The sequence below is a fragment of the Brienomyrus brachyistius genome, chromosome 7, assembly GCF_023856365.1.
Source record: "Brienomyrus brachyistius isolate T26 chromosome 7, BBRACH_0.4, whole genome shotgun sequence".
Taxonomy (NCBI): domain Eukaryota; kingdom Metazoa; phylum Chordata; class Actinopteri; order Osteoglossiformes; family Mormyridae; genus Brienomyrus; species Brienomyrus brachyistius.
This window is the reverse complement of record NC_064539.1, coordinates 6,896,310-6,918,636: the sequence shown is the minus strand read 5'-3', so window position 1 is coordinate 6,918,636 and position 22,327 is coordinate 6,896,310. Positions and strand designations below refer to the sequence as shown.

The 22,327-nt window shown below is 48.0% G+C and overlaps 1 protein-coding gene across 6 annotated transcripts in view; it reads left to right on the top strand.

Moving 5' to 3' along the window:
* rgs3a (regulator of G protein signaling 3a) overlaps window positions 1-22,327 on the top strand; it is an 88,630-nt gene that overhangs the window by 12,729 nt on the left and 53,574 nt on the right. For 5 of the 6 annotated variants that reach the window (XM_049020494.1, XM_049020493.1, XM_049020495.1 and 2 more), the window contains exons 7-10: window positions 788-1,059; window positions 2,692-2,775; window positions 13,493-13,604; window positions 19,294-19,337. In XM_049020494.1, the coding sequence (XP_048876451.1) occupies window positions 788-1,059; window positions 2,692-2,775; window positions 13,493-13,604; window positions 19,294-19,337 (512 nt within the window). Of the gene's footprint in view, window positions 1-787; window positions 1,060-1,485; window positions 2,554-2,691; window positions 2,776-13,492; window positions 13,605-19,293; window positions 19,338-22,327 lie in introns of those variants that run through there. The other variant, XM_049020498.1, reaches the window with a different exon arrangement.

Below are 22,327 nucleotides of genomic sequence, written 5' to 3'. Positions count from 1 at the left end.
GCAGTTTAATGTACGAGCTGCATTTTCAATCAGACTGACGAAACGCTTACTCACATTTTACTCACTCTGCTGACACTGTGATCACACCACCACGTTCTTCCACGGCACGACCGTTTTTCTCGCAATCTGCTGGTCGCCGTCTTCCGTTGTTAGGGTGTCGAAAGTGATGAAGAGGAAGCCCCTGCTTACCGGGGTCTTCTTCAGTTGGGGAGGAAGACGCCATTCCATTAAATATACATCAGAAAGCCAGTCAGCGTGTGGCGGCCTTTGGAGGAAGTGGTGCCGCATTTCGGATGTTCCACTTTGAGAGGCGATATGTAAACACGTGCTCTGTGGTGTTTGTTCTTGAGAGAAATATGGAGCCAAATCTCAAGCAGCAGAAGGAACTTCAGCACAGATGCTGAGGCTGCAGTCTCCTAAAGGCAGTTAAAGGGAAATGACTGAATAAAATGAGTGTTAGTGTCTTAATATGTTCATTATGTTTGGACACCTGGAAGTTGAAAATTTACACGCAGATCAGGTTTCAGAATAATTGGGCCATTACACAGCATTACATGCAAAATAATGCAGTTAGATTTTAAGCACGGCTAGTCATCAGTCTTTGGTTAAGTTATGTGATTGGTTTGTGGGCTGGTTTTTGGAGTTAGAAAGAGCTGTTTCACATGGACTCACACCAGAACATCAGGAAACCCAACAGCCAGTAAGCACTGATTAAATGCTTTTAGCCAGCTTTTTACCCCACTCCCAAAATTAATTTTACTCCTGATTTCTGGCCATTTTTCTACAGGGCGGATGTATCAGACATATCAAACCAGCAGCCATCAGCAGGGCAGCGCTACCCATGAGAGCTCCGGGTTCCCGGGCAGGACAACATTCCTGCGGCGGTCGACTGGTAGCAAAACGGCCAGGACTCTGCCCACCCCTGCAGGCCACCAACAGAACTGCAACTACGCCAACTACCAGAACTGCACCGTCGTCCACTCTCACCTGCCCCACGGCAGTTACGGCACTTACGTCAAGCTGGCACCCAAGATACTCATCTTTCCCATTTTCGTCCAGGTCTGTTATTACCCCCCCCCCTATTTTCCCCTTCATCTTTCCTTCAGGTTCCTCATGACGTTGACGTGATGAAAGCCACAAGCATTTGTTAACTGTTCATGATCGATATGTGAGCGGTTTTAGTGCAGGACGATAGGGGGATTTCTGGCAATTCGGGTGCGGGGGTGAGTGGCTGCCTGGGGGGGGGGAGGGGGGCATTGTGAGAGCAGATGTGCCATTTTAAATAAAACATGCCTGTCATGGTTGCCCCCTTGACAGAACACTACAATCCCTCTTATCAGACACCATATCCCGATACACAGAATCGCTAATGAACGTGCAGATGCAGACTGGTCTGCCTTCCTTGATGCCAGATGCTGTCTCTCCAAACTGGCATATTTTTTTTGGATGGAGATATATCGAAAGCACTGACACAGAACTGGCACAGAGGCACGGCTGCGAGATTTAAATCCTCGCTGTTCCTCCTCGTCGTGCCCGATGTGCGTGGACTTTGTTCCGAAAGCCTCTTACGGTTGACGAGGCCCTGCAGGGGAACACGTTGGATGAGAGGCCGACCGCCTGCTAGTCCCAGCCCCAAAACCAGCCGAACCAGAAGCGGCACGCCATGGGCAATGGAGATACATAAAGATATAGCATATATATTGTAAATAGGAGCAGCGTGGTGGCCTTGCACTCAGGCTGCCATTCGAAGCAGGTATGTAGGCGTTCTTCCCTTCCACCTTTACTCTGGTTTCAAAAAACGTGCTAAGGCAGATCTTCAGGTTGGCCATAGTGTGAGATGGCGTGCTACTCAAATCATGTCCTCATGGCCCCTTGGACAGACTTCCACTTTACTGTGACTCTGCTGGATAAGTGGTTTTGGATGATGGATGGATAGATAATAGCCATTTCACCGGGATACAAACCACATTCCCACCAAATTAACCCCAGTGCTATGGCTACTTCAGTTGATCATCCAGTTGTTAACAAATGCCTTAACAAGAGCCAAGCACAGAGAAACCTTTTATGAACTTACTGCCCCTTAGCGTGACTTAGTGGGCCACCGTGTTGCATCATAACATCATAAGCCCTTTGCCAGAATTTGTGACTGGTTGATGCGGTTTGTGATTTTACTGCAGCCCACCTTGAATGCGTAGATGGTCGCATCTCCGATTTAGAGGGCAGTGGCCCTGCAGGACGTCAGTGCGGTGGTGGTCGCACTTCCTGTAGCACTTCCTGTTGATTTTGCGAGATGCTGAGAGAAGAAAGAGGGTGGAAGGCTGTCACTGGGGCCCTGTATCTCATACGTGGAGGTCTGCAAAAGGAAGTGGCTTCTTTTCTCGAATTGCATCAGACGGCTAGAGTGACACCCCCTCTTCTCTCACTCCCCCCACCCTTGCCACTGTAAATGCTCAGTTTACCAACACAAGGTGCGTTTTGTAAGCGCCGCACGGAGCATCACTCACTCTCTCGTGTCAGAGCTGGACTGTGGTCCCCCTGATGAAGATGCCGCTGGTATGCTTGATCCACGTGTTACTTTCTGGATGGACTTCTTCTTTGAGAACTCACCCTGGTGTGGAGCATGTGTGATGTGTGTGTGTGTCTTGGGAGGGGTGTGCTAGCAGTACTAACTTCTCCCTCTGCCCTGTACAGCCCCTGGACCTGTGCAACCCGGCACGGACTCTGTTAGTGACCGAGGAGATGATCTTACATGAGAGCAAACACCTGTCAATCAAGGTAACGGCATGGGAGCATGGGATGCTGTGTGTGTGTGTGTTACTGCTGTGTGTGTGTGTTACTGCTGTGTATGTGTGTTACTGCTGTGTGTGAGTGTGTTACTGCTGTGTGTGTCTGTTACTGCTGTGTATGTGTGTTACTGCTGTGTGTGTGTGTGTTACTGCTGTCTGTGTGTATGCTACTGCGGTGTGTGTGTTACTGCGGTGTGTGTGTGTTACTGCTGTCTGTGTGTGTTACTGTGTGTGTGTGTATGTTACTGCTGTGTGTGTTACTGTCCATGTGTGTGTTACTGTCTGTATCTGTGTTGGTGGTCTGTGTTTGTGTGCCTTGGTTTGTTGCTGGTCTATTGGGGCTTTTCCACTGCCATCAAGAACTGATTTGTACCCGAGCTGTACCACGGACTTGCGGTTTTCTATTATATATAACATATTAAGTATGTGAGCCGTACCCGTGCCGACATGACCCTGCTAACCAGCAGGGCCGAAAGTGTGATCAAACCTAGCTGGTTGCATCAACACCGTCTAATTGATCAAAATGTACAGAAATGCCATTGGGTGCTCTGTGCATGGATTATCTGAAGAAGAAGGGTATATTCCATATACTTTTCATTATTAGCAGTACAGTATGACATATCGCGATGCACCGGTACATTCTCGATAACTCAGAACCTATTTAAAAAAAGTACTAAAGAACAGCTAAATGGAATGATTTGTGATGCAAATTCATATAAGCTAATGCTAGTTCCTCTAGCATTTGATGCTAAGATAGCATGGTGATTCATGCTAGCAGAGAGTAGTACATAGGAAATCATGACGTACACTGTGTGAAGAGCAGGCTTGCCAACTCTCATGCATCTAGCGTAACAATTTCATATCCAGACTCTCACGTTCACACAGGAAATGTTACGGCAAATCTACATTATTCCATTACAAACCTATAGTTAGCTACATCAAAAGCATTGGTGCAGTTCGCAAACACTACAGATTATTTACAATAATACAGTAACTATTTACAGAAATGAAACTCTTATATACGTGTAAATGCATGTGCAGAATTGTCTCGAATTGAATATCTCACGCCAGCCAGCATTAAATAAGCGTCTCTTTGGTCACCGTCGCTTTCCAAACCCAGCAATGCCTTTACCGGGTGCGTGTAGGTGTGTGTCTGTGTGTTACTGGTCTGTGTGTAGGTGTGTGTATGTGTGAGTGCGTTGCTCTTTTTTCCTGTCTGTGTGTGTAGGTGTGTGTCTGTGTGTTACTGGTCTGTGTGTAGGTATGTGTATGTGTGAGTGCGTTGCTCTTTTTCCCTATCTGTGTGTGTAGGTGTGTGTCTGTGTGTTACTGGTCTGTGTGTAGGTGTGTGCCTGTGTGAGTGCGTTGCTCTTTTTTCCTGTCTATGTGAGTAGGTGTGTGTCTGTGTGTTACTGGTCTGTGAGTAGGTGTGTGTCTGTGTGTTACTGGTCTGTGTGTAGGTGTGTGCCTGTGTGAGTGCGTTGCTCTTTTTTCCTGTCTATGTGAGTAGGTGTGTGTCTGTGTGTTACTGGTCTGTGTGTAGGTGTGTGCCTGTGTGAGTGCGTTGCTCTTTTTTCCTGTCTATGTGAGTAGGTGTGTGTCTGTGTGTTACTGGTCTGTGTGTAGGTATGTGTATGTGTGAGTGCGTTGCTCTTTTTCCCTGTCTGTGTGTGTAGGTGTGTGTCTGTGTGTTACTGGTCTGTGTGTAGGTGTGTGCCTGTGTGAGTGCGTTGCTCTTTTTTCCTGTCTATGTGAGTAGGTGTGTGTCTGTGTGTTACTGGTCTGTGTGTAGGTGTGTGTCTGTGTGTTACTGGTCTGTGTGTAGGTGTGTGCCTGTGTGAGTGCGTTGCTCTTTTTTCCTGTCTGTGTGAGTAGGTGTGTGTCTGTGTGTTACTGGTCTGTGTGTAGGTGTGTGCCTGTGTGAGTGCGTTGCTCTTTTTTCCTGTCTATGTGAGTAGGTGTGTGTCTGTGTGTTACTGGTCTGTGTGTAGGTGTGTGCCTGTGTGAGTGCGTTGCTCTTTTTTCCTGTCTATGTGAGTAGGTGTGTGTCTGTGTGTTACTGGTCTGTGTGTAGGTGTGTGCCTGTGTGAGTGCGTTGCTCTTTTTTCCTGTCTATGTGAGTAGGTGTGTGTCTGTGTGTTACTGGTCTGTGTGTAGGTGTGTGCCTGTGTGAGTGCGTTGCTCTTTTTTCCTGTCTATGTGAGTAGGTGTGTGTCTGTGTGTTACTGGTCTGTGTGTAGGTGTGTGCCTGTGTGAGTGCGTTGCTCTTTTTTCCTGTCTATGTGAGTAGGTGTGTGTCTGTGTGTTACTGGTCTGTGTGTAGGTGTGTGTCTGTGTGAGTGCGTTGCTCTTTTTTCCTGTCTATGTGAGTAGGTGTGTGTCTGTGTGTTACTGGTCTGTGTGTAGGTATGTGTATGTGTGAGTGCGTTGCTCTTTTTCCCTGTCTGTGTGTGTAGGTGTGTGTCTGTGTGTTACTGGTCTGTGTGTAGGTGTGTGCCTGTGTGAGTGCGTTGCTCTTTTTTCCTGTCTGTGTGTGTAGGTGTGTGTCTGTGTGTTACTGGTCTGTGTGTAGGTGTGTGCCTGTGTGAGTGCGTTGCTCTTTTTTCCTGTCTGTGTGTGTAGGTGTGTGTCTGTGTGTTACTGGTCTGTGTGTAGGTGTGTGCCTGTGTGAGTGCGTTGCTCTTTTTTCCTGTCTATGTGAGTAGGTGTGTGTCTGTGTGTTACTGGTCTGTGTATAGGTGTGTGTCTGTGTGTTACTGGTCTGTGTGTAGGTGTGTGCCTGTGTGAGTGCGTTGCTCTTTTTTCCTGTCTGTGTGAGTAGGTGTGTGTCTGTGTGTTACTGGTCTGTGTGTAGGTGTGTGTCTGTGTGAGTGCGTTGCTCTTTTTTCCTGTCTGTGTGAGTAGGTGTGTGTCTGTGTGTTACTGGTCTGTGTGTAGGTGTGTGCCTGTGTGAGTGCGTTGCTCTTTTTTCCTGTCTGTGTGTGTAGGTGTGTGTCTGTGTGTTACTGGTCTGTGTGTAGGTGTGTGCCTGTGTGAGTGCGTTGCTCTTTTTTCCTGTCTATGTGAGTAGGTGTGTGTCTGTGTGTTACTGGTCTGTGTGTAGGTGTGTGTCTGTGTGTTACTGGTCTGTGTGTAGGTGTGTGCCTGTGTGAGTGCGTTGCTTTTTTTTCCTGTCTGTGTGAGTAGGTGTGTGTCTGTGTGTTACTGGTCTGTGTGTAGGTGTGTGTCTGTGTGAGTGCGTTGCTCTTTTTTCCTGTCTGTGTGAGTAGGTGTGTGTCTGTGTGTTACTGGTCTGTGTGTAGGTGTGTGCCTGTGTGAGTGCGTTGCTCTTTTTTCCTGTCTGTGTGAGTAGGTGTGTGTCTGTGTGTTACTGGTCTGTGTGTAGGTGTGTGCCTGTGTGAGTGCGTTGCTCTTTTTTCCTGTCTGTGTGTGTAGGTGTGTGTCTGTGTGTTACTGGTCTGTGTGTAGGTGTGTGCCTGTGTGAGTGCGTTGCTCTTTTTTCCTGTCTGTGTGTGTAGGTGTGTGTCTGTGTGTTACTGGTCTGTGTGTAGGTGTGTGCCTGTGTGAGTGCGTTGCTCTTTTTTCCTGTCTATGTGAGTAGGTGTGTGTCTGTGTGTTACTGGTCTGTGTGTAGGTGTGTGTCTGTGTGTTACTGGTCTGTGTGTAGGTGTGTGCCTGTGTGAGTGCGTTGCTCTTTTTTCCTGTCTGTGTGAGTAGGTGTGTGTCTGTGTGTTACTGGTCTGTGTGTAGGTGTGTGTCTGTGTGAGTGCGTTGCTCTTTTTTCCTGTCTGTGTGAGTAGGTGTGTGTCTGTGTGTTACTGGTCTGTGTGTAGGTGTGTGCCTGTGTGAGTGCGTTGCTCTTTTTTCCTGTCTGTGTGTGTAGGTGTGTGTCTGTGTGTTACTGGTCTGTGTGTAGGTGTGTGCCTGTGTGAGTGCGTTGCTCTTTTTTCCTGTCTATGTGAGTAGGTGTGTGTCTGTGTGTTACTGGTCTGTGTGTAGGTGTGTGTCTGTGTGTTACTGGTCTGTGTGTAGGTGTGTGCCTGTGTGAGTGCGTTGCTCTTTTTTCCTGTCTGTGTGAGTAGGTGTGTGTCTGTGTGTTACTGGTCTGTGTGTAGGTGTGTGTCTGTGTGAGTGCGTTGCTCTTTTTTCCTGTCTGTGTGAGTAGGTGTGTGTCTGTGTGTTACTGGTCTGTGTGTAGGTGTGTGCCTGTGTGAGTGCGTTGCTCTTTTTTCCTGTCTGTGTGAGTAGGTGTGTGTCTGTGTGTTACTGGTCTGTGTGTAGGTGTGTGCCTGTGTGAGTGCGTTGCTCTTTTTTCCTGTCTGTGTGAGTAGGTGTGTGTCTGTGTGTTACTGGTCTGTGTGTAGGTGTGTGCCTGTGTGAGTGCGTTGCTCTTTTTTCCTGTCTGTGTGAGTAGGTGTGTGTCTGTGTGTTACTGGTCTGTGTGTAGGTGTGTGCCTGTGTGAGTGCGTTGCTCTTTTTTCCTGTCTGTGTGAGTAGGTGTGTGTCTGTGTGTTACTGGTCTGTGTGTAGGTGTGTACCTGTGTGAGTGCGTTGCTCTTTTTTCCTGTCTGTGTGTGTAGGTGTGTGTCTGTGTGTTACTGGTCTGTGTGTAGGTGTGTGCCTGTGTGAGTGCGTTGCTCTTTTTTCCTGTCTGTGTGAGTAGGTGTGTGTCTGTGTGTTACTGGTCTGTGTGTAGGTGTGTGCCTGTGTGAGTGCGTTGCTCTTTTTTCCTGTCTGTGTGAGTAGGTGTGTGTCTGTGTGTTACTGGTCTGTGTGTAGGTGTGTGTCTGTGTGTTACTGGTCTGTGTGTAGGTGTGTGCCTGTGTGAGTGCGTTGCTCTTTTTTCCTGTCTGTGTGAGTAGGTGTGTGTCTGTGTGTTACTGGTCTGTGTGTAGGTGTGTGTCTGTGTGAGTGCGTTGCTCTTTTTTCCTGTCTGTGTGAGTAGGTGTGTGTCTGTGTGTTACTGGTCTGTGTGTAGGTGTGTGCCTGTGTGAGTGCGTTGCTCTTTTTTCCTGTCTGTGTGTGTAGGTGTGTGTCTGTGTGTTACTGGTCTGTGTGTAGGTGTGTGCCTGTGTGAGTGCGTTGCTCTTTTTTCCTGTCTATGTGAGTAGGTGTGTGTCTGTGTGTTACTGGTCTGTGTGTAGGTGTGTGTCTGTGTGTTACTGGTCTGTGTGTAGGTGTGTGCCTGTGTGAGTGCGTTGCTCTTTTTTCCTGTCTGTGTGAGTAGGTGTGTGTCTGTGTGTTACTGGTCTGTGTGTAGGTGTGTGCCTGTGTGAGTGCGTTGCTCTTTTTTCCTGTCTGTGTGAGTAGGTGTGTGTCTGTGTGTTACTGGTCTGTGTGTAGGTGTGTGTCTGTGTGTTACTGGTCTGTGTGTAGGTGTGTGTCTGTGTGTTACTGGTCTGTGTGTAGGTGTGTGTCTGTGTGTTACTGGTCTGTGTGTAGGTGTGTGTCTGTGTGTTACTGGTCTGTGTGTAGGTGTGTGCCTGTGTGAGTGCGTTGCTCTTTTTTCCTGTCTATGTGAGTAGGTGTGTGTCTGTGTGTTACTGGTCTGTGAGTAGGTGTGTGTCTGTGTGTTACTGGTCTGTGTGTAGGTGTGTGTCTGTGTGTTACTGGTCTGTGTGTAGGTGTGTGTCTGTGTGTTACTGGTCTGTGAGTAGGTGTGTGTCTGTGTGTTACTGGTCTGTGTGTAGGTGTGTGTCTGTGTGTTACTGGTCTGTGTGTAGGTGTGTGTCTGTGTGTTACTGGTCTGTGTGTAGGTGTGTGTCTGTGTGTTACTGGTCTGTGTGTAGGTGTGTGTCTGTGTGTTACTGGTCTGTGTGTAGGTGTGTGTCTGTGTGTTACTGGTCTGTGTGTAGGTGTGTGTCTGTGTGTTACTGGTCTGTGTGTAGGTGTGTGTCTGTGTGTTACTGGTCTGTGTGTAGGTGTGTGTCTGTGTGTTACTGGTCTGTGTGTAGGTGTGTGTGGTCTCCATTTGCTGCCTTCTAATCCCCCTTCTGCTGTGCGATGCATGAACACAGAGCTGAAAGTGGCAGACAGCCGGAGCCATGACCTATATTAAGCACCCCTCACTTTACACTCCTGACAGCACAATCATATGTCTGGGAGTTGGGAGGGGAGGGCGGGGGGGGGGGGGGGGGGGGGGAGTGTGTGCAGACTTTCATTTTGATCACCGGTGCCCAGCTTGCCTGGCTCTCATTGGCTTTGCCAAAGCACGCACGGGCGGCAGCCAGTGACACAGCATTGTCATGGGTGGGGTCTTGTACTTGCTCTCGCTAACGAAGCTTTCGTTTTATGGAGGAGATGGCAGAGGCAGACTGAAGGACACGGGCTATGGAGAGCCCCCCCAGTACTTCTTTTGGTACTGTGCTTTTGGCACCTTCCCTTTTCCACTGACTTAAATTTGAGTACCAGTACCAAAAGTTCCAGTACCCAAAGTACCAAAGCAGCTGGGGTACTTATTTGGTAGTTAGGTACTTTGGGGTGGAACTTGCAAACGTGTTCATTGATGATCGGTTATGCAAATAGCCTGCCTGCGAAGCACATTACAACCACTGAGTTTAAAAAAAAGTTAGAAACTCAGAAAACAATGATAAACCAAGTTTTTAAAAAATGTAATAATAATGTATGTGTGGACAAATAAAGAGACCCAAACTTTAACTGCGATCTGGTTGGAACAACAGATACAACAAGATTAAGATCAAACACAAGACACGACAAGAAACGGAAAAGCATTTGCTAGATTATACTATAGGAAACTCAGATGTCGCAATGTGATTTTGTCGCAGTAAATATTGGGACATTTATAAAGCAGGGTCTACGTGTGATTTAAACAGCAAGAATAACGATGATTATGATTGTCTTGGAGAACTCATGCAACGCTCAGGCAAAATCAGCCTAGGTCAACTTTAAACTGATTTTTAACATATACCAGATAATCTTGAAAAGGAACTATTATTAAAATTTCAGTTTTAAAGCTTCGTTTCCCTTGACAAAGTAGAAATGTTTTATGGAAACCAAAACCCCCTACGCTATACTGCAAGGGTAGTATGATGGTATAAAAAAACTTGATCACAACCCAGCTATCACAGTCCTTACAATGTGAGAATTCCATTTGCGTACCATGCAATGTTGTGTTAACCTCACACATTGCCCAGCCCTATAATACAGACCGACTATAGCCGTTTTTGAATTCACTACAAAATAACTTGCCTCGCGTTGTCATGTCATTTAGCGGTGGTATCAGTTTTTACACCAGTGGAAAACCAGCACCTTGAAGTATTGTACGATTGGTATATTCTGGCCAGAATTGCAGTGCCAGAATTGCAGTGCCAGAATTACAGTGCCAGAATTACAGTGTTGAGGAAAAGCATCCTTAGACTCCTTCCTGGAGCAAATTGAATTTCTGGCTAACTTGTTCATTACAGTCTTGCAGTTTTTTCCACTCAGAGATCTTTTATTGGTATTCAGTCCAACTCAAGGAAATCAGGCCAGGTTCACGTCCTGGGAATCGAACTCACAACCTTCAGGTTTCTGATCATGTTTGTAGCCCACGTTATGCTGTCTGGTGCTGAGATGTAAAATATGTGGGATCCACTAAAGGGGATTTGAAGAGAGATGGTTCTGTTCCCTTCGTGGTTCCCTTTGTGGTGCTGGCTTGAATCGTGTATATCAAAGCACAGTATTTATCTTGGAGAGCCTGAGCACTCCTGGTATGATTCCTGTAATGCTCCCCGGCACTGAAGTGCTGCTTCGTCATTGCTGGTACCATGCCATTTTCTGGGAACTTCCAGACCCAAAGCCATCTCTGCATGGATCCAAACTGAACTAATGGCTGAAAACCCTGCTTCACAATATTCTGTGGAAACGTTGCTCCCTAGTCCACTGCACACATAATAATCACTCGTCATTCATCCGTTTGTAAAGACCGGTTATAAGTCAGAGCTCAGAAACCACTGAACCACATTGCAGTCCCTGCTTCATATTTATAAGGTACAAACAGAGAAACAAGCTAACGTGCTAACTGCTTGTAGCACTTTTTACATGTGAAGTTGTATTTATATTTTAGCACATTAGTGCTGGGCTGTAAATAAGAGTGAGAAGGGTGTAGCTTAGCAGAATGATTTAATAGGAACTGGCCTTCAAGGACAGGGTGGTGAATATGTATGACTGTCACAGGCAAGGCCTAACTAACATGGTAATCTGGGCTAGAACCCAGGGCCCCAATTGTAAGGGGCCCAAATTTTATTTTCCAGTTGATATAGCTGTAGGTAAGACCCCAATGGTGCCAGGCAACCAGCATCACCCCCCCCCCCACATACCGACTACCTCACTGAGCTTAGCCTAGCTACTCTGTCCTCATGCACACAGGCACATTCCAGCACACATGGCACGCCTGAAAGGTGACAGTAAGCGCGGCGTTGTTTTCTAGCACATGTTTTTTGGGAAGAAAGGCTGAGCGGGGTGGCCATTGTGATAATATTATAGAAAGGAAACCGGAGTTGGACTGGGGGTGGGGGGATTAGCCGGGAACTTGCAGCGATAAAATACCTTACCTTGTTTGTTCCGTTTACCCGCTATTTTTCTGACATTCCACATCTCCCAACGGCACACGGTTGCAGACATCCCTGACTGACAAGCAACAGTGCGAATATATAGGCGGTGGGGGGTGTGGGGGGGGCGTGTTGTACTTTGAAAAATGTTGTCCACATGAGTCTCTCTTCCTGTCTGCTTTTCATGCTGTGGAGGGAACACTCTCTGTGTTTTTAACAGCACTTTAGTTCTCGCTCCCTCTAATGAGGCAAACTTTCAGCACAGCTGTGAAAGAGAGAGGAGATCCAAACTTTTGGTGTCGGTGCGAAAGGTACGTCGGGTGGAGCAAAGCTTTCCTCCACATTGGAGCACTTTCACAAGCAGGAATGCTACCACACACAAGAATACTACCACGGCCAACGAGTACTTTCAACAATTAACAGGAATACAACCACATACAAACGAGCACTTTCGCAGTGTACTGGAAAACTATCACAAACAAATAAGAGCATTTTCACAAACAGCAAGGTGCTTATTTAATAGATGCTTACATTAATAGTTTGAGGTAAGACCAAGGCGACACAGGGACTCCGTTGTCTACACTGTCTCTCCGCAGGCTGTTATTTACTGGTTAGTATAGCTCGATAAGTAAGGCGAGGCATGTGGCGGACACAACGGCCAACACAGTGCGAAGGGCCTTGCAAAAGCCTGTGACTGACATCCACCAATCAGGAGCCATGCCAGTGTGATGGGGGCGGGCCGCCCTACTGAGAAATCGTGCCTCGAAAAGCCGCGGCTTTGTTACGCTGCTGCCACCTCCACCCCCTTCACACCCCACCCCATCCTTTTGTGTCTGCATGCACCAGCCACAACAAAGACATCAGCACCCCCACCTTTCATCCCGTATGCCTCTCATGTCGGGTGGCGCACGCACTTCTCTGACTCCACGCCTCTCTTCTCCCACTGCGGGGGAGGGGTGTACGGCGAGATGCCTGCCAGTCATTGTGGGCTGCCTGGGGGCTGATTTGGGCCTGGCCAGGACTGAGGTTTGACTGTGTTTGACGATGTGTTGAGTGATCTTGTTTCACTAGGGGCCTCACAAGGCTCTGAATTGCTGCTTCGTTTTCCGCCAGAACCTGCCAGAATCTTATCTGCTAGAGCTGCAAGTTTATATTACAATTTATGTAACATTTATTTAGCAGATGCCGTTTTTGAGGGTATAAGGTCAGAGGGTCCGTACAGCAATTGGTGGCTAAGGGTCTTGCTCGAGGGCCCAACTGTGAAATTCTCTGCTGATCCTGGGATATGAACCAGCAACCTTCTGATCCCTTGCACAGCCTCCTACTTCACTGAGCGACACATTGCCCTGCCATCACAGGATACGTTTCCCAAAAGCTCCCCCTAGCAACTAACATAGTTGGAACCATTTAGTGGGTTGGTTCCAACTTTCTAAGTTGCTAACGTTGTTAGTAACTATGCTTCTGGGGAACGTACCTACAGATGATTTGCTGCTTTCTGCTGACAGGCAGGATCACATCTGGCTTGCGTGAAATATCCATGAAGGTTTTGTGGCCTGGTGGGGAGTGTGTGCGTGTGTGTGTGTGAGAGAGAGAGAGAGAGAGAGAGAGAGAGAGAAAAGCCAGAGTCCCTCAGGGAGCAGTGTAGGGTGAGCGGGAGGCACAGAAGTGAACCTCCCTGTCCGTGTGGAACAATGGGCTTTTCTTGTCCCTCATTGTTTGTTCGTCGACTGACAAGAGACAAGAGATGAGAGTCGCTGCCAAGAAGTGGCTTGGACAGGCCAGGAAGGAAGCCCTCTGTACCGTACCTTCTCCACTCTGCCGCTGCCACCCCGCACTCCGCTCCTGGGCTGTCGCCCTCGTTTTTGGCGTCTTGTCCCAAACTCCCATCTGAACTAGAGACACAGACAGAGAGAGCACATACAAGCAGTTTGGAACAACAGTTATTCTATAAGATGAAATTTGAAGCAGCAGAATGGGCCCAGTGTATTACGGTAGCTTGAGGGACCGTTTGTGTGACTGTCAGACCAGGAAGGGTCACGAGGTGCAACGGCAAAAAAATAACACACAGTGTCAGATAGATCCTGGGGGGTGGGGGGCTGCCCTCCTCGTGCTGCCACATTTCTGAATGATGCCCACCTTGTGTGTCTCCCCCTGCAGGTGACAGTGTTCATCTACACTGACCTGATGCTGGTCACCAGGGAGGATGAGCCAGGCCGCTGTAACGTGCTACAGAACCCCCTCTTCCTCAAGCACCTCCGGCTGCGCGAAGGTGAGTGGACCTGCCGCCCAGGTCCGGAATGCTGCCGGCCCATTCTGGAATGTTCTGCAGCCGCCATGGAATATGTGTCAATGAGTGCAGGGTTAGGCAGGTTTCAGTGACTCAGCTAGCTGAGTGTAAAATCAGTTAATATCATTGTGGATTCAGAACGGGACAAGGCTGATGTCAGCACTGCCCTGATAGATCTATCATCTATCGTAAATTGTCGTTTTTATATTGCCTTTATTGCGGATGCGATCCAAAGCCACAGAATCAGCCAGTTCCTGGGGCAATTGCGGATTAAGGTTCTTGTTCAAGGACCTAGCGGTGAAATCACTTCTGCTGACCACGGGTTTTGAACTCGCAACCTTCAGATCACAGACAAAGCACCCTAACCCACCGCACCCCTATGATATTTGTTTTTTTTTTTTTTTATCAGATACTTGTATATTTTTGCAATATTTTGAAATGGGTATTTAATGGCCACCTGACATGCACAGTAAATTCTGCCCTTCATCCCCATAAGAGCTTTCACACAGTAATTGTTCTTAGAGGTCGTCAGCACTTCTCTTGGCCCAGTTTGTTGTCCTGTGCGACCCAGCGGTTCCTATAAATAAAGACCAGGGTGCCAGTCAGGCATAGGCGTGGGGGCAGTTAGGACCCGACAGCGACTCTATGAGCATGGAGGGTTGGGGTCCAGGCTGGCTAATAGACATGTCTCCCTGAATCATGATCCCCGAAGGCCTGGAGTCCACATGTGTGCTGAGGGAGTCTCTCCAGGGCTGAAGTAGCGTGGAAATGATGGCTTATCTGGAGGGCTGAGAGTGACAATTGCCATCTCCTTTCTGGGCACGTGCCGCTATTGGTAAAGACCCCAGAGGTTCAGGAGCGATGTTGATAAGGCAGATGTGTCAGGTGGTGGCTGTACCGGTGGGGCTTTCACAGATCCATGCAGGGGTCTGGAGACATGTCCTTTTCACGCTCTTAACCTCCTGATCAACAATGAGTGCTGGGACCCACCCTGTAACTCAGGCACGTACTGAAGGCCTGTCACTCATCACTGCCGACTCCATAGATTTTGCGTCGAGGTGGAGTATCTGAAGATGTCTAGCCACAGGTTCAAGCTCAGATCATACTACTCCATGCCATCCCCTGTTTTAGGAATATCGGTAGGGGAAGGTGCATTTGATTTACTTCGTTCCCTGCGCACGGTGCAGTTGCCGGGCTGATTGAGAGGTCTTACTTCTCTCAGGTCCGCTCTGTCCTCAATGCAGGTGTCAAACTTGCTTGGTCTCCACTGATTGTTGACTGTGCAGAGCATCTGCAAAGTGCATGATACATAATACATGAAAATGTCGTCAGAAACTCGAACCCTCAGTGGAAGGGGGAGCTTCCTGCTTATCTCACCTCCTGCCCGTCACTGTGGGATTCCAGCTGCATTAGTGTCTGTCTCAGGAAGGACTGCAGCACTTGAGGATGGGAGCAACAGTGTCTCACGGTGGCAGATTTGGTGCTCGAACATGTCAGCAGTCTGAGTGATGTGTGTGTGTGTGTGTGTTTGAGGAGTAGAGGAGTTTTACAGAAGCATAAAGCTCCAACCCCTTCAGAGAACCTGTAAATGCTGGTATTACTGACCACGTGTCCTATCCAGGCCTATGTGATGAGAAAATTATCAGGAATTCTTTTATATAGCCTCAAGCAGTAGGGAACCTACACGATTACCCATAAGTAAAGAGAGTACAAATACAGTAGAGTATTATGCTAATCAGTGCGGTAAAGCTCAAGATGAAACTGGGATGTTGACTTGACATCTCTGCACTGAGGTCTTTGTGCCAAAGCAGTACAAGACTACCCTCTGCTGGTGAGATTTAGGAAGTGACATACCTGGATTTGATTGGAAACTTTTAAAGGACACTTCCTTTAGGACCGGGGTGGGAAATCTTATCCAGAAGGGGCTGTTGTATGTGCGGGTTTTCACTGAAGCTTCCTAATTAGATTACTAATTAGAGGACTGATTGGCTGAAGAATCCTCACACCTGGGTTTGTACAGCTGACCTGAAGGTTATACCTAAAACCTGCATACGAATCAGCCCTTTGCAGATCAGATTGCCTACCCCTGCTTTAGGATATTAATATACATAAATTCATTTTACAACCACTTTCCCAGTACAGATACAATGTGAGGAAGCACAGGCCTTAGGAAGCACAGGACACATGGCAGCCCTGAGCAGGATATCAGGACATTTATCATTTTATCAGTTAGCATTAGCATCGAGATTTAGCCACTGCATGGCTGCCAGGACACAGCTGTATGCCGCTGGATGCTTGTTGTGTCAGAGAAGCGGTGAGGTACAGCTGGCCCACACGTGTGGTCCTGGGCGGTGTCACAGTGGTTGGGTCATGCAGGTTCTGTGGTGGACAGATGGGGTTAAATGACCCCCTTTAAGCCCGCTGGGCATTTCAAACTTTTTGTCAATGAGAAACGCAGACCCCTTGCAACATAATAGCTTCTCCATTTTGGGACCCTACCCATGATTCTTTTTTATGATTACGAGTATAAAGTGCTGTTTATAATGTCACCTGCGTGGTGGTTAGCACTGCAGCCTCATAAGTAGTTATTGGTGGATGGATGAACATTTATGCTGTTCTGGTGAGGTTTTACCCAGTATTTAATAGAAGTACAGATAGAATAGTAATAATTAATCCCTGTGGGGGAGCTTCCCGTTTTCGCGTGTCCCATCTTGCACTCCATGAGACACAAATACAGGCGAGAGCATGATCAGGCAGCATGCAGCACCCCTGGAGTTAAAGGCCTTGTTCACGGATCCATGAATGTCCATGAGTGATTATTCTGCCAAGGCTGGGGCTCAATCCGACGACCTTCTGCTCACAGGCACAGAGACCAAAGCCCACTGAGCCCACACACCATCCTTGTGCAGCACTTATTGTACTATTAGTAGTAGAAAGTACATTGGAATTCTTCTGCGTATCTCCCACAGTCAGTTTTACAAAATAGAGAGACAGAGAAGAGACAGTTTTTTAAAACATAAAATAACATAATATAAAAATATATAAATAATAAAAGCAGCAAACACACTGATTGCAGGACAGAGTAAGTGGATACACACTGTGTACAGACGCTGATACAGGATACAGAGTGTATGGCCTGGGTGTGTGAGTGAATTATTTCACAGAAATAATATTAAGACAGTATATTGTGTAATATTGAACATGCTTGTTAGGGTATTGCACTTAAATAATTATTTCACTACCTAAGAGGAAACAGAGAATGAAAGTGAGGTTATAGTCCTCTGATGTGTCTGATTGCCTCCTTGGAGTGCTAACTGTCCAGGTAATGTCCAGGGGGGAAGTGGGGGGGGGGGGGGGGCGGGGGCTGTATTTCTTATCCACTTTAATATCCTTAGCCGTCAGTCTAACTGTGGCTGGGAAAAAGCTATTGTGGAATCGCGCTTTGTAGGTGGTGATGCTTTCTGGCCGGTGGTGTCTTAGATTGTATCCTAAGTTCTTCCTACTAAACAGGCAGAATGCTGGGTGCTGTTGATCACTGAGTATGTGCTGAGCTGGGTGCTGTTGATCACTGAGTATGTGCTGAGCCGGGTGCTGTTAATCACTGAGTATGTGCTGAGCCGGGTGCTGTTGATCACTGAGTATGTGCTGAGCCGGGTGCTGTTGATCACTGAGTATGTGCTGAGCCGGGTGCTGTTGATCACTGAGTATGTGCTGAGCCGGGTGCTGTTAATCACTGAGTATGTGCTGAGCCGGGTGCTGTTAATCACTGAGTATGTGCTGAGCTGGGTGCTGTTGATCACTGAATATATGCTGAGCTGGGTGCTGTTGATCAGTGAGTATGTGCTGAGCCGGGTGCTGTTGATCACTGAGTATGTGCTGAGCCGGGTGCTGTTAATCACTGAGTATGTGCTGAGCCGGGTGCTGTTGATCACTGAGTATATGCTGAGCTGGGTGCTGTTGATCAGTGAGTATGTGCTGAGCCGGGTGCTGTTGATCACTGAGTATGTGCTGAGCCGGGTGCTGTTGATCACTGAGTATGTGCTGAGCCGGGTGCTGTTGATCACTGAGTATGTGCTGAGCCGGGTGCTGTTAATCACTGAGTATGTGCTGAGCCGGGTGCTGTTGATCACTGAGTATATGCTGAGCTGGGTGCTGTTGATCAGTGAGTATGTGCTGAGCCGGGTGCTGTTGATCACTGAGTATGTGCTGAGCCGGGTGCTGTTGGTCACTGAGTATGTGCTGAGCTGGGTGCTGTTGATCACTGAGTATATGCTGAGCTGGGTGCTGTTGATCAGTGAGTATGTGCTGAGCCGGGTGCTGTTGATCAGTGAGTATGTGCTGAGCCGGGTGCTGTTGATCACTGAGTATGTGCTGAGCCGGGTGCTGTTGATCACTGAGTATGTGCTGAGCCGGGTGCTGTTGGTCACTGAGTATGTGCTGAGCTGGGTGCTGTTGGTCACTGAGTATGTGCTGAGCTGGGTGCTGTTGATCACTGAGTATGTGCTGAGCCGGGTGCTGTTGATCACTGAGTATGTGCTGAGCCGGGTGCTGTTGATCACTGAGTATGTGCTGAGCCGGGTGCTGTTGATCACTGAGTATGTGCTGAGCCGGGTGCTGTTGATCACTGAGTATGTGCTGAGCTGGGTGCTGTTGATCACTGAGTATGTGCTGAGCTGGGTGCTGTTGATCACTGAGTATGTGCTGAGCTGGGTGCTGTTGATCACTGAGTATGTGCTGAGCTGGGTGCTGTTGATCACTGAGTATGTGCTGAGCTGGGTGCTGTTGGTCACTGAGTATGTGCTGAGCTGGGTGCTGTTGGTCACTGAGTATGTGCTGAGCTGGGTGCTGTTGATCACTGAGTATGTGTTGAGCCGGGTGCTGTTGATCACTGAGTATGTGCTGAGCCGGGTGCTGTTGATCACTGAGTATGTGCTGAGCCGGGTGCTGTTGATCACTGAGTATGTGCTGAGCCGGGTGCTGTTGATCACTGAGTATGTGCTGAGCTGGGTGCTGTTGATCACTGAGTATGTGCTGAGCTGGGTGCTGTTGATCACTGAGTATGTGCTGAGCTGGGTGCTGTTGATCACTGAGTATGTGCTGAGCTGGGTGCTGTTGATCACTGAGTATGTGCTGAGCTGGGTGCTGTTGATCACTGAGTATGTGCTGAGCTGGGTGCTGTTGATCACTGAGTATGTGCTGAGCTGGGTGCTGTTGATCACTGAGTATGTGCTGAGCTGGGTGCTGTTGATCACTGAGTATGTGCTGAGCTGGGTGCTGTTGATCACTGAGTATGTGCTGAGCTGGGTGCTGTTGATCACTGAGTATGTGCTGAGCTGGGTGCTGTTGATCACTGAGTATGTGCTGAGCTGGGTGCTGTTGATCACTGAGTATGTGCTGAGCTGGGTGCTGTTGATCACTGAGTATGTGCTGAGCTTTCCTCCTACAGTGCTGAGTATATTATGTCCAAAGAGGGGAGGTCGGAGCCTGTGATCCTCTCTGCAGTAATTTTCAATTATTAAATAGAGCTGCCATGGTCCAAGTAAGCCCCCCCCCCCCCCCCCCCCCCCCCCCCCCCCCCCCCGCCCCCCCCCGCGTTTTTCACTGCTCTGCTGTAGAATGACTCTCTCTCCCTTCTCTCAACCCCCCCCCCCCCCCCCCCACTTTCATGCAGATCCCACAGAAGAGCTGAAGTTCTATATCATCCACATGACGGAGGTAAGCTTCAGGATGGGGTGGGATGTCACTCCAATTTAGGAGGTTCTCAAACGCCCCCATGGTTCATCCATCTCCCTCAGGAAGAACAGGAACATAAATAAATGCAATTATTAATGTTTCACTTTTTTTAAAGGGGACTTCATTGATCAAAGTGAGAGTGATTTACAGCTCCGCCTGGCATAATGCTGATTGCTTCTTACATTTTGTTTCCTCCTTCCTGTCATTTTGATGTGCAAATGCGCTTTTACCAGGGGGGTACTTTTGACTTAGATACCCTTGAAAATATACTTGCAGGTTTTAGCCTGACCTTTAAACAGCCAAAGTGCCTTAAGCAGATAAATAATTCAATGAAACCCATAAGCAAGAATCCAGATTTGAAGGTAACTCTCCTGTAAATGCCGGGTGCTTGATATCTATCGATGATTCGACATGTATCCACTTGCGCTGATTATAGTCGACATTTTAGGAACATTCGTGTACTTCTGATGGATGGAGTCTGTCCCCTCCAGACACAACCATCATGTCCTCAAACTAACCAATCTGCCCTTCTCTTCATGGTGCTGTTTTCATTCATTTATTTTTAAACCCAGAGGTGAAAAGTTAAGGTCCATATGTTCCTTACATAACAATCCATTACAATCGATGCAAACTTCTGCTAGGTCTAAACCAAGGTTCAGGTCCAGAAATTACAAATCCAGGCCAAGATTTTGTTCCAACCAACCTGTTGAATACTCTGTGACTGTGAATCTATACTCAACTGCTTGGTTGAAATGAAATCTTTGTCTGGATTTGTACTTTCTGGACCTGAACCTTGGTTTAGACCTAGCAGAAGTTTGCATCAATTGTAATGGATTGTTATGTAAGGAACCCCCTGAGGAATCTGGATTCCTCCTTTAAATCCCGAGGAACCTTTGATTAAGGAGCCTGTCCTTAGAATTATGCTTTGTTCTTTTTCTTCTCTTGCCTTCCACATATCTTGTCGACCCCCAGTCCGCCCCCACACCCCACCCTCACGCCTTCAAAGGGGTTCCATCACATGCGCAGCCCACGGTCTGCTCCTGTGATCCTCCTCTTCGTTTCCCTAAAAACTTTCTCCAGCGTCGACTCCCCACTCCCCGTCTCCTCGGATCATGAATTTTTTATCGGCATGTGCCGTATAAAATTCCGTTTCATCTTAGCGGAGCAGACAAATTACCGCCGCGTTCATTTTTAACCAATTCTCTCTTGGTGTTCTTGGTCAAAAAAGAAGATATTCAGGATCCCCAATTATTGGTACGAAATGCAGCAGCTTTTTGCAAGTGGGGAAACCCGGGGCTGGCTCTCGCCAGTGTGCGGTTCCGGTTTCCTTTCCTGTGTGGATCGTGCGTACGGACCCCTAAGCGGGAAACGTCTGCCGTGCTGGTCGAGCTGGAGGCTGAATTGAAAAAGAGCAGCAGTGTTGAGGCTTCACCATTTAAATGATTTACTGCCATTGGACACGATTCTCAGGGATCCAGTGTCCTGATGACACAATCAAAAGGAGATTTGGTAAGATCATGAGTCTGGGTGAACACCCTTTTGACTGTGAAAAACCCTGAAGCATTGTTTTAGCCTCTAAATGTCTTTAGCCCAGGCAATTTTAGGATTTTTAATCTGTGGCATAACAAGGGTCATAATTTATCATTACCCAATGGTATGTTTTGAATCGATGAGTGACAGGGGAAGAGGCACTCTGGGAACCAATCAGCTTTCAGCTGGGGCCAGTGCACCTTGGTCTTTAGTGAACCTACCAATGAGACACAGCTGGTGGGACACTGGTGTCAGAGAGGAGGATCGCCCTCATACAGGAGTCTAAACCACTCCAAATATCATCTAGCACTATTTCTGAGGTCAGAAGGGATTCCAGCTGGCAGTTTTTTGACTATAACAAAATGAAATCATTCACCCCTAAAAGTTTAATCAGCACACACCATATGCTGAATTAATCCACCTTTTGTTAATTAACCTGATGCCAAAAGCGCTTTGCGCTCCACTTGCTAACAGGCAGCCTACTTCGCCTTGAAAGTTCATTGATGCTCCACCGTTTACTGCACCTTTCTGCCCGGCAAATGAAAACAGGCATTCGCCTCCTTCATCTGTCCTCCCCGTGGCAGATTGGGCTGCGTTCTTCCCAGCAGAGTCACGGCTAGTCAGGGGTTTGTGCAGGGGCGGGGCCAGAGGGGCACTGGCTGGAACTGAAAACTGATTGGTCCTAGAGTGCCCCTTCCCCTGTCACTCATGAATTCAAAGCATATCATTGGCTAATGATGAGGTTGCCCTTTCTGTATGAATTATGGCCTATCTCATGATCTCCCATCTTAAAAAAAGTCACCCCTGGGTAGACGCCTATCAGAGCACAGGAGGATGTTTGGGAAATTCGCAGATTCTAGCCACCATCTTTGACTGAAGCCCACTGTATCATTCATGTTGTCCCAGAGAAGCAGCTTCTGGGGCCACCGGACCATGAGAACTGGCTGTTCATTCAATTTGAACCCCCCCCCCCCAACATGCAGTGTCCTGTATCGCGAGCAGTTGGCTGCAGTGTTAGCAGGCCTGGGGGGGAGAAATAATAGAAAGCAATCACATTTAAGTCAGGGGTCACAAACTTATTTATATTAAGTGTTATTTATATTGTCGTCTTCTGTTTGTCACCTGTGCCGAGTTCATAAGGGTGGGTTCTCGATCTGTTCGTAATGTTGGGGGGTGGGGGGGGGCTGCCAGTCCCATTCATAAACCCGGAGGGGTGGGTTGCATCTGATAAACAAGACACTGTAAATGGGATTAGCGACCGTTCTTTTCTTGATGCCTCTCAGGATGGTGCTGTGCTCCGCTCGCCGTTTGCAAACCGTGGACAGCTGTGCCCCAGTGTCCCCAGACTGAAAGTTGGTGGGTTTGGATCTGAGTCTCGCCTTGTAGAAATGCGAGGAATCTGTGACCTCCGAAGATAAGCGAGAGTGACAGCGGCGTGGACG